This window comes from Suillus subaureus (genome assembly GCF_016647635.1).
Source record: "Suillus subaureus strain MN1 chromosome Unknown BJ212scaffold_6, whole genome shotgun sequence".
Lineage (NCBI taxonomy): Eukaryota > Fungi > Basidiomycota > Agaricomycetes > Boletales > Suillaceae > Suillus > Suillus subaureus.
Genome location: NW_024538562.1, coordinates 1,687,877 through 1,702,113, shown reverse-complemented (window position 1 = coordinate 1,702,113; position 14,237 = coordinate 1,687,877). Strand labels below are relative to the sequence as shown.

General features: G+C 44.5%; 1 protein-coding gene across 1 annotated transcript; it reads left to right on the top strand.

Moving 5' to 3' along the window:
- Positions 1–6,540: 6,540 nt before the first annotated feature.
- On the top strand, positions 6,541–7,151 carry BJ212DRAFT_1297313 (uncharacterized protein; the record flags this gene model as incomplete). The annotated part of the gene is made up of 2 exons (XM_041332567.1): positions 6,541–6,915; positions 7,035–7,151. 2 exons carry the CDS (start codon positions 6,541–6,543, stop codon positions 7,149–7,151), a joined length of 492 nt encoding a protein of 163 aa, XP_041196814.1.
- Positions 7,152–14,237: the final 7,086 nt, after the last annotated feature.

Genomic DNA, 14,237 nt, shown 5'->3' with positions numbered 1-14,237 from the left:
AGAACAGGATGCCCAGAGGTATGAGGGACAGGATGTCCAGAGGTACAGAAGACAGGAGGTCCTGGAGGTCTGGAAGGAATAGGGGCTACATTGGATGAAGTCTGATGCAGAAGCAAACAGAGGTAGACTACCCTAAGGTAGAGTTGGAGGGACAGGAAGTGGACCTAAGTCCTGGAAAGAGGGTAAGTGCCAGAAAGGCAAGACTCCAGCCTAGGGAAGCAATCCCTAGACTTGGGACAGAGACATAGGAGACAAATCTGAAGGTCCAGAATTCTAGCCTAGGGAATCCATCCCTAGGCCTTATGGAAAAGGACAAACTCAGATGGACTGAAGTCTAGAAGATAATTGGCAAGTGGAACAGGATCTAAGATGATATTCAGACTGAGGACTCTACTGTAGTTGTACAGGGGTTATATACTAGAGGCTATCCAAGAGGATCAGTAAGCAATGGAGTAAGGCTATGTATGAGCATGTGGAAACATATTGGTAAGTAAGACAGAACATAAGTAAATGAACTTGGAGATGAAACTAGTACAAGGATCAATCAGCAAGATGGAAACAGAGATAACCGAGAACCAGAAAGGGGGAGATGCCTAAATGGGGATAGGTGCAGGATCTCGGACGGAGGGTGGGAATAGGTCTGGAGATAGTACAGTTAATATCTGGAGGTCCGGAGATCTGGGGATCTGGAAGGCAGGACAGACATAGGACTGAGATATGTGAGGTGGTGGATGTAGTCCGGAATCCAAGAGGAGGTAAAGTCTGGATGTCTTGCTGGACGGAATGTGCATAGGGTGGACAGGATAGGGGATCCAGGAATGAGTCAGATATGGGGTCTGGAAACAGGTCCGGAAAGCGTGGGAATATGATGGGATCTATGTCTGGCATACAGGATATGACAGTTCTCAAAATTGTGACCTTGTATTGGAATGGTCTTAGGACTGTCTTGGAAGAATGTCTGTGTTGCTTACAAGCAGCTTCCATAATTTTCAGGATCCCTTGCAACCGGACCACAATGCCACCAACAAATTGGGACTTTGCATGCTAATTTAAGATATGCCAACCAAAATTAGAAATTTCTGACATACATGATACCATTGCAGGGAAACATAGCTGTGGTTGGTGGTAAAGGCTCAATGCGTGTTTCCCAAATATGATAGCATTTCACAAATCAGGATACATGATATTTATTTACCAAGATGACCTTAGTATACAGTAATCATTTGAACCTGTAGATGGACAATAAGCAAAAATGAAATGGTGTTATTGTGACATTAGATGCTCACAGGGTGTAGGTTCATCTGGAAATCCAAATCCAGGATGCTGCATCCTTGTGTTGGCAAGTGGCAAGAGTTAAAACCTTTTTGATAAACTCAAGAGGGATATTAACACTCATTGTGGACAGTATATCAGATTTTCATTTAATTGGCTTGATGGTTGATTTTGATTGACAAATGAGGACAAATAAATGATCCCTTATGTAGATAAACATGTCATAGTACACCACATTGTGGCGCATACCAATTGCAACTATTGTCATACCAAGTGACCACAACATAGAAGATGTACTTCACTGCTTCTGTTGATTATTTGAGTGATTCTGTAGCATTCAACAGCTGTTTGAGAATCAATGATTAAAATCAACTTCAGGTAGAGTTATGTGTATGTGCCACTGTCAATCCCACAGTTTTAGTGAGTCCTTAATGGTCTCTAGAAGTCTACAATTTTTCACTATTGTTGACCAGCAATACCAGCAAGGTTTGTCATGTGTGAAAGCCTCTGTTGTGGCATAGTGTTTTGGGAATGTTCATGATAAGAGTTCAGGTGGGGGACTTAGACAATTTTACAAGAATCCATTGCTCACAAGTGTGGAACAGCCTCTCCAGTGTCTGTTCTTAATGGTATAATATAGGTGGTCACACAATAAAGCTATCTGGGCCACATTTTAATATGAGAAGCTCATGTAGTCAATGGATTCAAGTTGATAGATGCTAGAGAAGTAGCTATGTGGAGATCAAGGAAAGTTAAGACTACTTGGTTCAAGGCAATGATGAATCCTGTTCTTATATATCCTACCTGCCTAGTTGAATTGGGTCAATTCAAGGACACAATGCAGTGATAACCAAAGTTGTGGCTGGATGTATATATCTAGTGACTTGCAAAACCATTACAATGTTTGGTACTTTTGTAGTGTACAGGATATAGTGCCTGAGTGCATGGGAATAAAGCTTAGGGTTGGTAGACTACCAATCCCAGGCTGCAATTCAACCTTGGGTCATGTGACTTGGCCTCAGAGATGTGATGATATGCCTATTTTAAGACAGAGATATCATTATAACAGTTTTGCAACTATTGATAATAAGTAGGGTATTTGAGAAATATTAGTACTTGGTATAACCTCCTTTGGCTTTAAGTACTGCCTCAATCCTCCTAGGCATACTTTCAATTAATTTCTGATATACCTCAGCTGGTGTCTTGTTTTATTTCTTCTCAATCCCTCTTCACAACTCCTCCATTCCCTTAGGAGGATGCTCATACTTTTCAAGCCTCCTTTGGACATGACCTCAGAGATGTTCCAATGGGTTAAAGTCAGGAGATTGTGCAGGCTATACCATAGTCCTAAATTCCTGCTCATCTAGCCACTCCTTGGCCTTTTTGCAGCTATGCTCAGGGTCATTGTCTTGCTCAAAGATGTCATCAGAAGGATTAAAATCATAAAACTCCAGAAAATTCTGAAGTGCATTTTTCAAAATTTGAAGGTAAAGATCACTATCCATTCTACCATCAATCTTAGTAGCATAGCCAACTCCTTCCTAGGTCGTATAGTCCTACATCATCACAGAACCTATACCAAACTTGATGGTTCCTTGTACCAATCTGTCACTGAGCCCTTCTCCTGACTTTTCCAAGCTCATTTGCAACCATCTGACCCTAGGCAATTAATCTTGGTTTCATCAGACCATATGACTACCATCCAGTCCTCCAAAGTCCAAGTGTGCTTTGTAATGTTTGGTAGAAAGTGGAGGGTGTTTGGACTTGACTACAGCCTTTATCCCAGCTTTTTTCAGGTAGTAGGAAGTGGTACTTGGATAAAGAGGCCGATTGGTAATGTTTGAAAGAGATTTGGTCACTTGAACAGCAGTTTCTGCTTTCTGAGTAGAGATAAGATGGATAGCATGGCAAATATTTGCAGAGGAAAGCTTGGGTGGATGACTACCAGTGGACTTTTGCAGGTATGAATGCTCTTTGGAATGAAACCTAGAGATAATAGCAGTGCTGATACCAGTTGTGAAGGCAATATAGTGAATATAATGACTAGCATCAAGCTGGGAGAGGATGATATTCTTTTGAGTAGTAGAAAGAGATTTTATAGTAGTAATGCCTCAAGGACAGTGAGTAGCACAAAGGAGTATTGCCATCCTACCTACCTATAAACACAGAGCCCAACCAACCCATCTTAAACAATATTTGCTCCCATCAGCTAGTCAAGCTCCCAAATACCTGTGACTACTATTATTGTCTAAGTATTTAAACTGTCTTTCCCTCCTGCCTCTTGCATTGTCACTGACTCCTATGATGGTAAACATCCCTGTGTTATATCTAATGTGAATTCGCATGCTACACCCAAAGAAAGAAAGACTAAAAGGGCAAACATAGATGTCTCTCCCTCACCTACAACTAGCATGGACATAATCCCTACTCAAGAATCTTTCTCTGTCATTACCACCTCTAATATCAATCCTCCTATCTCTAAAGAACACACATCCACTGCTAACATATCAGCTGCTGCCTAAACCATGCTTAATGGACTACCTCCCTGCAATGAAACCAATACTCCCAATACAATGAATCTACAAACAGCTATGGTCTCCAAGGCAACATCCAATACTCCCCTGATATATACTACCAAGACAAACCATTAACCTACAGTGGGAGATATGTGAGAAAAATGAATTCTAACTATTACCAGTACTCATGTTACATTTAGTGAAGGGTGTCCAAGCACTTGATAATGGATTCAAGCTAACAGTGATCCCTTGGGAGGGTTCCATATCCCACAACTTTGCAACTTAGTATGGAATAACATTCCTGCAGACATTCAGGCCAGGTGGTCCCAAAAACCTGAAGCAAAGGCATGGGCCAGGCTCTTCAGGGCACAATATGAAGGAAATGCATAAATCATGGTGATAAAGCTCAGGAACATGATAATACAACTCATCTCAGCACCTAGAGCAGGGAACTTACTCATCAGTCCCCCAACTGCTGAGGTTATGAGTGTTTTGCTCCACCATGACACTTCCTTGTCTCCAAAATACTTCAAACACCACAACTTTGGACTCTAACACACTTGGCCAACTGGCACAAGTTGTCATGGTGCAAAGGTTGCAACTGTTTGTCCCTCCAAAAAATACCTTCAAAATACTCACAAGTTTACCTAGACATGACATGGGCATATTTGAAGAAACCTTTAATATAATTATTATTGAAATATTATAACTATTATTCATAAATAAACTGCACAGTGCAGAAGGAGTGATGTATGGAGAACATGAGGCATAGTAGTCAGCGCCATCATTGCATATCTCCAGGTCAGGCATTGTAAGGAGCATCTGAGGAGCCATGCCTCCAGTGAACTTTCTCATGGTCATCTTCATTGTGGGCATTATGAATTGCAACAGGTGGGGAAATCAGTTGTTGAGGTTGTGGACAAGCAGTAGGGTTTGTGGATACAAGCATCAATATTCAAATATTCAATCCCACTGTGACAAATAAGTTTTCCTTGGGCTGTTATTTGCTCATTTTACTTACCTTCTCTTACTCCCACTTTCCTTAGGTTATGGTTGTATTTTTGCTGCTTACATAATCATCTTTCCTTTACCTAAAACTCTACAGTCACTACTTAATTTTCCCTTGTCTCCAGTTCTTTATTACTCATTTACTTGGGTTATTTAGTAGCATCCCCTAGTTGTAGCTTCCTCAGCTCACTAAATAGCTCCTGGAACATAGTCTCTGTCTTTGGCTTGAAGTGTCTCCCTTTTGTGGAGATCCTTCCTGCCAATTGTATTTAAAAATAACTTTTGTTAGGTTTATCCTCCTGATCTGCATATTGCAGGATCAATTTAGTTACATAGCATATGATCATGGAGGGTCTATCACAGCACCATTTACCAACATCAACACACAAGCCCTTCTTTTGTATTGGCTCATTTTGGGTATATCTTTCACTGAGAGATGCTACATTGACTATGATACCAGTATTAGCGGGTCCAGAGCATCTCATCAGCTGAGGTTAGACCTGGCATGTGACAGGCTGGGCCTCCAGGATCTTGAAGTGCAGCTAGTACTTCACATGACAGGCAGGATAACCAGCTGTGGAGTGACCGTCCACTTGCTGAAGGTTGTCTCAGAGGTAGTTGCCAATTTCTATGGCAATAGAGGCACACAATATATGAGTCTTCCTGGTGTGAAACCTGGAGATAAAATTTTGGGGATCATCTCCAAGGACTCTTGGGAGGAAGATGAAGAGGAAGCACTGAGTGAAGGCTCCATTTTACAGCTCCTTCATGCCAAGGGGGTTTGGGGTGTTTCATGGTGTTTAGACAAGAAGCCTGTGCTGGGTCCCAATGTAGAGAATGAGATTCCTCCAGGTGTATATTGCCCATATTGCAACTCATGACAATCGGTATAGTGTGCAACTCACTAGCTATGACTTTCCTGTGAAACATGCCAGAGGCGCGATGCATTCCCGCGCTCTTCCTGTGCTCAATTGCACTTTGTCATGCAGCATCCTGGAGCATCCATCCATTGTCCAACCAGTCCCCTGGTGCGTCCCTTTTCATTTATTCTCATATTTAGCATTATATGACACTATATTTCATCATGGACCCTTTATTTACCTCACTTACATACATAGAGCACTCCCTGTTCGCTTCCAAGCCCTGGGAGTGTGCCTAGGCACAGCTTACCTGTTGCCTAGCAAGTTTTCATAAACCAACCACCACCATCCAGTAGTCATCTAGCAATTAGAATCCATCATGAGTTAGCATCTATCAGAGTCGTTGCCCTAGTCCTCAGCTCAGTCTATTATCACCAGTCATCACTCAGTAGTCTTAGTTCACGCCTTCACACCTTTCACCAGTCTTTTACATGTTCACACACTGTGTGCGCCTTATTCCCACGCTTCATGCTCCTACACGCTCGACATTCCTGCACACACGCTTTCAGCGTGCTTCACCAGAGTTGATCTGGCATCACCCAGTGGATCTTGCTTTCTTTGCTTCCCTTAAGGGTCGAACATATTGCCTGGCGCACTTCAACCAACACTTAGAGAGTCAGTAGGACTTCCTCTCACCACCAGAGTGAGAGCCCCTTCTTTCTTTCTTTTGCTCTGCAGCCCAGCAGAGTTGTTGAACCTTCACTGACTCCCCTGCCCCCCCAATGTCTGTGGTCCATCAACCTCAGTTCATCAACAATACCATGTATATCCACTCTTGGTGGTGTGTGTGGAGGTTGCAAGTATTACCATATGCTACACAAATCATGTACCAGAAGGACAACCTGGAAATGAAGATGAAGAACCACAAACCATGCTATATTTCCTGGTTCAAACAAGTTGTTTCCATACTGCCAGCAGAGAAGATTAAGACTGAATTGAAGGCATTGGCTAAGGGGAAGGGGAAGGGACAACATTCTCCATCACCATCTGTCACAGCTTCAATTTCACATATACCATGGATCATTGACAATGACCAGAAGGGTCACAAGACAAATCATCACTTCATCATGCAGTCATGTTTGGAGCTACTTATACTCCATCAGCACTCCTATCATTTACTGGTTTTCCAGTCTCTTAGAGTTACTCTGCATCCTGAGGGACCTTTTGGAGTGCAAGTGTTTGCAACCTATCTGAAGATAGTAATACTGATGCCAATGTTTCTCAGTGCACAAGCAAGCTTGTAGTGTCTCAGCAAATTCTGGCAAGGGATCCTATTTTATTCTCCATCATGACATGAGCCCATGGAACTTTATGATAGTATCTCAAAGGCATTCAGATTGGCCTGTGGAAAGGGAATGGGTATCCAAAGAACTTCGAAATATCTGGGACTGTACTCCAGGGCAACTCCATAACCCAATCTGTTGAGGGTTGCTGATCAACTGGGGTTTTGCTGCACTCAAAATTTCAGGACCCAAGGAGTTTGTTGACTTGACCCATGAAGATATTGAAGTTTTTGAACCCATAAAATGGGAAGTGTGACCACAAGAGGTTGTTGACAAGGGTGAAGAAGATAATATGTGTCACTATCTCCACCCTACACCTGGCATGCCCACTAACACTTCTCTTGCTACCTACACCATTCCTGCCCTATGTGAATGTGTGGATGGCACCCTTACATGTCTGAACACTCAGATGTTCATTCATGGTGTGATGCATGGGAACCCTTCCCTGAACTGGGTAAATAAAACTCTGAGAAAGAAAGATGGTCAACTTTCACAGAACTGAGATATATGAGAGGGTGGATGTGGTCCAGAATCCAAGAGGAGGTAAAGTCCAGATGTCTTGCTGGATGGAATGTGTATAGGGTGGACAGGATAGGGGTGTATGGATCTGGCTAGTAGTGAAGATCTGGAGGTCCAGAGCTCAGGGGTAATTCTGTAGTAGAGCTAATCCTGCTGAAATATGGAGCATACAGTGGAAGGAGATCTGGGAATGAGTCAGATATGGGGTCTGGATGTAAGCTCAGAAGGCGTGGGATTATCATGGGATCTAGGTCTGGCATATGGGATATGACACCATCAGATACAACCTGGTCTTTGGCTCTAGTAATGTCTTACTGGGTATGAGTGATGTTAGATCCTCAGTTCTCCCAATCTTTGGTGCAGGATTCTTATGGATGTGTCAATTGGGTGACCTACAACTATCCAGCCCCCCAGGCTACTGATCTCCTGGACAGTCCAACACTTTGCAGCTTTGTCTTTTGTGGACAATCTGGTCATCTGGTTATAAAGCAAATGGGCTTTGTTCCACTGAGACTTCATGAAAGGGTGTGGATGTTGAAAACTGGTGGCATTTCTGGACTGATCCTGGTAACCAATAAATTGTTATTTTGGCTCAGAATCTGACACAGAGGAATGGCTGTGGAGTTCATGAAGTTTGAACAATTTCAAGATACATTGAGCTCACTAAACCCTGACTTCCTGTGGGCATTTCAATAATATCACACTATCTGGGGTGGCCTAGACCTTATGGTGGATCCAAGGCAAGTGGTCAGCCCAAGTCAAAACCTGCAACAGGCTGAGCCATGCTGAGCCACAAGAATACAGAGGGAAGCTATGCTGAGCCATGCTTAGACATACTTTGGTTCATTTTTCCAGGTCACATCATGTAAACAAATTAGCTATGACCCAGAAAGGCAACATTATTGACAACAACACTTACTTGTCTTGTCATTCACCATATTTGCTGTGTCTGGGCTGTAAAGTATGAGAAGCATGCAAAGCAACTCTGCTGTTCATGCTTTCCGTATCTTGCAGTCTTTGGCCCCATTCATTGATGCATCTGAAATCTTACTATTGCAACTGTACCAGGAAGTGTGGAGAAGTCCACACGGAAGTCACTTGGGGTGTTAAGAACCATGCTCAAGGGAGAGAGAGACTGACTCAGAGGGGCTTGGCCTCAGCTCATATGCTGCGCCCCTTACCCAAGTATGTGCCCTTCATTTCAGAGGAAGTCTGATGATGGTCTGACAAAGTCCAGAGGACTTCTGGAGGCTGGCTACTCTGGTGGAGTGCTAGAGGACTTCCAGAGGAGTGTGGGAAATGTCTGGAGGAGCACAGGAAAGTTCCCACTGCAAGGTAATACTTCTACAGGAAACAGGATGAAAGGGTAGGAGGACAGGAGGACAGGAGGACAGGAGGACAGGAGGACAGGAGGACAGAAGGTCTGGAGGTCTGGAGGTACACAGGACAGGACATGGAGGTATGGAGGACAGGACATCCGGAGGTACAGAAGGAATAGGGCCTACATCGTACAGAGTCCAATATAGAAACAAACAGAGGTAGACTACCTTAAGGTAGAGTCAGAGAGACAGGAAGTGGACTGAAGTCCAGAGAGAGGGTAAGTGCTGGAAAGGCAAGACTCCAGCCTAGGGAAGCAATCCCTAGACTTGGGACAGAGACATAGGGGACAAATCCAAAGGTCCAGAATTCCGACCTAGGGAATCCATCCCTAGGCCTTATTGAAAAGGACAAACTCAGATAGACTGAAGTCCGGAAGAATGGGCAAGTAGAACAGGATCTAAGATGATATTCAGACTGAGGACTCTACTGGAGTTGTACAGGGGTTATATACTAGAAGATATCTGAGAGGATCAGTAAGCAATGGAGTAAGGCTATGTATGAGCATGTGGAAACATATTAGTAAGTAAGATGGAACATAAGTAAATGAACTTGGAGATGAAACTAATACAAGGATCAATCAGCAAGATGGAAACAGAGATAACCGAGAACTGGAAAGGTGGAGATGCCTAAATGGGGATAGGCGCAGGATCTCGGACAGAGGGTGGGGATAGGTCCAGAGATAGTAACAGTTAATATCCAGAGATCTGGGGATCCGGAAGGCAAGGCGGAAATAGGACTGAGATATGTGAGGTGGTGGATGTAGTCTGGAATCCAAGAGGAGGTAAAGTCTGGATGTCTTGCTGGACGGAATGTGCATATGGTGGACAGGATAGGGGTGTACAGATCAGGCTAGTAGTGAGGATCTGGAGGTCTGGAGCTCAGGGGTAATTCCATAGCAGAGCTAATCCTGCTGAGGTGTGGAGCTACTACATTGAACTCATGGTAAAGTCAAGACACCTCACAAACAGTTTGTCTCTGTCCCCATTGGCCCCCAGCTACAAGCCTCATATCATGATCCACAGAGTGTGCAAGAGATGTCTTACCACAATGAGCGCACCCAGCAAATTGCTAAGGAGCTTGAATGTGAACATGGACACAAGCAGTCCAGGCGTGATTTCATTGATGGGACTGACTACCCCAAGGTGGTTGCAGCAGGCAAGATCACAAATGAGGACATCATTCTCATGATGTCCATTGATGGTGCTCAACTGTACAAATCAAAACCATCCAACTGCTGGATGTTGATATGGGTTGTATTTGACTGTTCCCCAGAGACAAGGTACAAAAAGAAGTACGTCCTACCTGGTGTCATTATTCCTGGACCTCGCAAACCCAAAAACCTCAACTCCTTCCTGTTCCCTGGTTTCCACCACCTTGCAGCACTTCAAAAAGAAGGACTCACAGTGTGGGATGCAATGTGCAACATCACATTTGTTTCCCATCCTTTCCTTGCACTGGGAACTACTGATGGCCCTGGGCTCGCATACCTCAATGACCTCATCAGCCACCATGGGAAGAATGGCTGTCAGTTGTACTGTGGTGTTAGAGGATGCCATAAAGCTGGGTGCCCACACTACTACCCTGCACATATGAGGCCCCCAGACTATAATGTTGAAGGTTGCAATCATCCTGATGTGGATGTCAAGAACCTCCCTATATGTTCTTCAGATATCTACTGGAGAAACTTAATATATGTCCTCCCATCACCTAATGAAGCACAGTACAAGAAACAACACTTGGAAACAGGTATCTCAAAACCAAGCATATTTCTTGGTTTCTCATCTGCTTGTACCTTTGGTATTCCCAAATGCTTCAGATCAGATATTATGCACCTCATTTCCCTCAACATTCCCAACCTTTTTATCCCTCTGTGGTGTGGCACATTCAAATGTGATGCTGACGATGACAAGTCCACATGGACCTGGGCAGTTCTTACTGGAAATGTTTGGAAGGATTTTGGCAAAGCTGTCGCTGCAACAATGCCACATCTCCCAGGTTTTTTTGATCGCCCCCCTCATAATCCAGCTGAAAAAATCAACAGTGGCTACAAGGCATGGGAGTTCACCATACTTCTCTATGGGATAGGTCCACTGGTACTTCACAATGTCCTCCCACTTCCCTACTGGCAACATTTCATCTGTGCCATTCGCATAATTTCACAGTACAACATCACATGTGAGGAACTTGAGGTTGCTGCTAGGTTATTCATTGAATTCATTGAGGAATTTGAGCAGCTCTATTACCAGTGCAAGCTTGAATGGATTCACTTCATATGGCAAAGTATTCACACCCTGGGACATTATGCAAATGAAGTTGTAACCAAGGGACCCCTTATATGTGCTTTGCAGTTGACTATGAAGTGCACTATTGGGAACCTTGTTGGGGAGATCTGTCAGCCATCAAATCCATATGCTAACCTCACACAGTGTGCCATTTGTTGAGCTCAGCACAATGCTTTGATGGTTATGATCCCGACTCTTGATCCTGATTGTGGCAAACTGTCATATCCCATATGCCAGACATAGATCCCATCATATTCCCATGCTGTCCGGACCTGTTTCCGGACCCCATATCTAACTCATTCCTGGATCCCCTATCCTGTCCACCCTACACACATTCCGTCCAGCAAGACATCCGGACTTTACCTCCTCTCAGATTCTGGACTACATCCACCACCTCACATATCTCAGTCCTGTTTCCGCCCTGCCTTCTGGATCCCCAGATCTCCGGACCATTCCCACCCTCTGTCCAAGATCCTGCGCCTATCCCCATTTAGGCATCTCCGCCTTTCTGGTTCTTGGTTATCTCTGTTTCTGTCTTGCTGATTGATCCTTGTACTAGTTTCATCTCCGAGTTCATTTACTTATGTTCCGTCTTACTTACAATGTGTTTCCACATGCTCATACATAGTGTTAAGAACCATGCTCAAAGGGGAGAGAGACTGACTCAGAGGGGCTTGGCCTCAGCTCATATGCTGTGCCCCTTACCTGAGTATGTGCCCTGCATTTCAGAGGAAGTCCGATGATGGTCTGACAAAGTCCAGAGGACTTCTGGAGGCTGGCTACTCTGGTGGAGAGTGTGGGAGGACTTCCGGAGGAGTGTGGGAAATGTCCGGAGGAGCATGGGAGAGTTCCAGAGGAATGCAGGAAATGCTTAGGAGAGTTCCCACTGCAAGGTAATACTTCTACATGAAATCAGGATGGAAGGATAGGAGGTCTGGAGGACAGGAGGACAAGATGTCCGGAGGTCCAGAGTATGGAGGACAGGAGGTCTGGAGGTATGGAGGATGGAACGTCCAAAGGTATGGAGGGTGGAACATCCAAAGGTATGGAGGGTGGAACGTCTGAAGGACAGGATGCCCAGAGGTATGAGGGACAGGACGTCCAGAGGTACAGAAGACAGGAGGTCCGGAGGTCCAGAAGGAATAGGGGCTACATTGGATGAAGTCCGATGCAGAAGCAAACAGAGGTAGACTACCCTAAGGGAGAGTTGGAGGGACAAGAAGTGGACCTAAGTCCAGAAAGAGGGTAAGTGCCAGAAAGGCAAGACTCCAGCCTAGGGAAGCAATCCCTAGACTTGGGACAGAGACATAGGGGACAAATCCAAAGGTCCAGAATTCCAGCCTAGGGAATCCTTCCCTAGGCCTTATGGAAAAGGACAAGACTCAGATGGACTGAAGTCCGGAAGATGAATGGCAAGTAGAACAGGATCTAAGATGATATTCAGACTGAGGACTCTACTGTAGTTGTACAGGGGTTATATACTAGAGGCTATCTGAGAGGATCAGTAAGCAAAGGAGTAAGGCTATGTATGAGCATGTGGAAACATATTGGTAAGTAAGACAGAACATAAGTAAATGAACTTGGAGATGAAACTAGTACAAGGATCAATCAGCAAGATGGAAACAGAGATAACCGAGAACCAGAAAGGGGGAGATGCCTAAATGGGGATAGGTGCAGGATCTCGGACGGAGGGTGGGAATAGGTCTGGAGATAGTACAGTTAATATCTGGAGGTCCGGAGATCTGGGGATCTGGAAGGCAGGACAGAAACAGGACTGAGATATGTGAGGTGGTGGATGTAGTCCAGAATCCAAGAGGAGGTAAAATCCAGATGTCTTGCTGGACAGAATGTGCATAGGGTGGACAGGATAGGGGATCCAGGAATGAGTCAGATATGGGGTCCGGAAATGGGTCCGGAAAGCGTGGGAATATGATGGGATCTATGTCTGGCATATGGGATATGACAGGTACCCATAGAGGGCCACCAAAAGTCTCGCTTAACCAGCTCTTCAGTTTTAAAACACCCGGGGTGACTGGCAGTAGTGTGATCATGACATTGTTCCAAAATAAGGTGGCAACCGGCAGGACAGACATAAGCACGATCTTTATAATAAAGGATATCATCTTTGATCATCCAATCAGCAAGAGCGGATTTCATTGGAGGGAGAGATAGGCCATCAAGGGCGTCAGAAGCAGCTTGGAAGATGGGGTCAGGGTCGGAGGGGTCAGGGTTCACAAGGGAAGTCATAAGTTTGACATCAAGAAGGCGAATGAACATGGAGTTGGGGAGGAGGGTGACATCTGCATTATTGTTGGTGGTGTCAACACCATGATCAGGGTGGCGGGAAAGTGCATTAGGGGCAGCAAGCTTGGTTCCAGCTACATGATGAAGCTCAAGGTCATAGCAGGACAGAAGCAACTGCCAATGGGCTTGCCGATGAGTTAGCTTTTGGGTTGAATGGAAGTACAAGAGGTTTTTATGGTCGGTGAAGACGAGGATGGGATGGGGGTTGCCTTCCAAATAATGATGCCATTCGGTTAGAGCACGAATAACAGCTAGGAGCTCTCAATCAAATATCTGGTAGTTGCATTCTGCGGGGTTCAATGTCTGTGATAGGTACCCACACAGGTGGTAAACACCATTTTCATTGGTTTGCAGCAATACTGCACCGGTAGTGATGAGCGAAGCATCGGTAGCTACCACAAACTGTCTGCTCGGATCTGGGTTTCGAAGGATGGGTTGTTTTAGAAAGCATTCTTTCAGGGTGGAGAATGTGGAGACACAATGATTAGACCATAGAAATTTAGTGTCTTTCTTAGTGAGATCAATTAGAGGTCTGGCAATGTCAGAGTAGTGGGGGATGAAGTTTCGATAGAAGTTGCAAAATCCTAGAAATGACCAAACTTCTTCTGAGTCACTTCTCCCATCTCCAGAGTCAATACACCTCACATTACATGAAAATGACCTGAGGGAACATTTCTCTCATAGAGATAGATCTGTGTCTCATGAGTTTGATAGTTATTATCCAAGTGTGTGTGTTTCTATTGATTTACATAT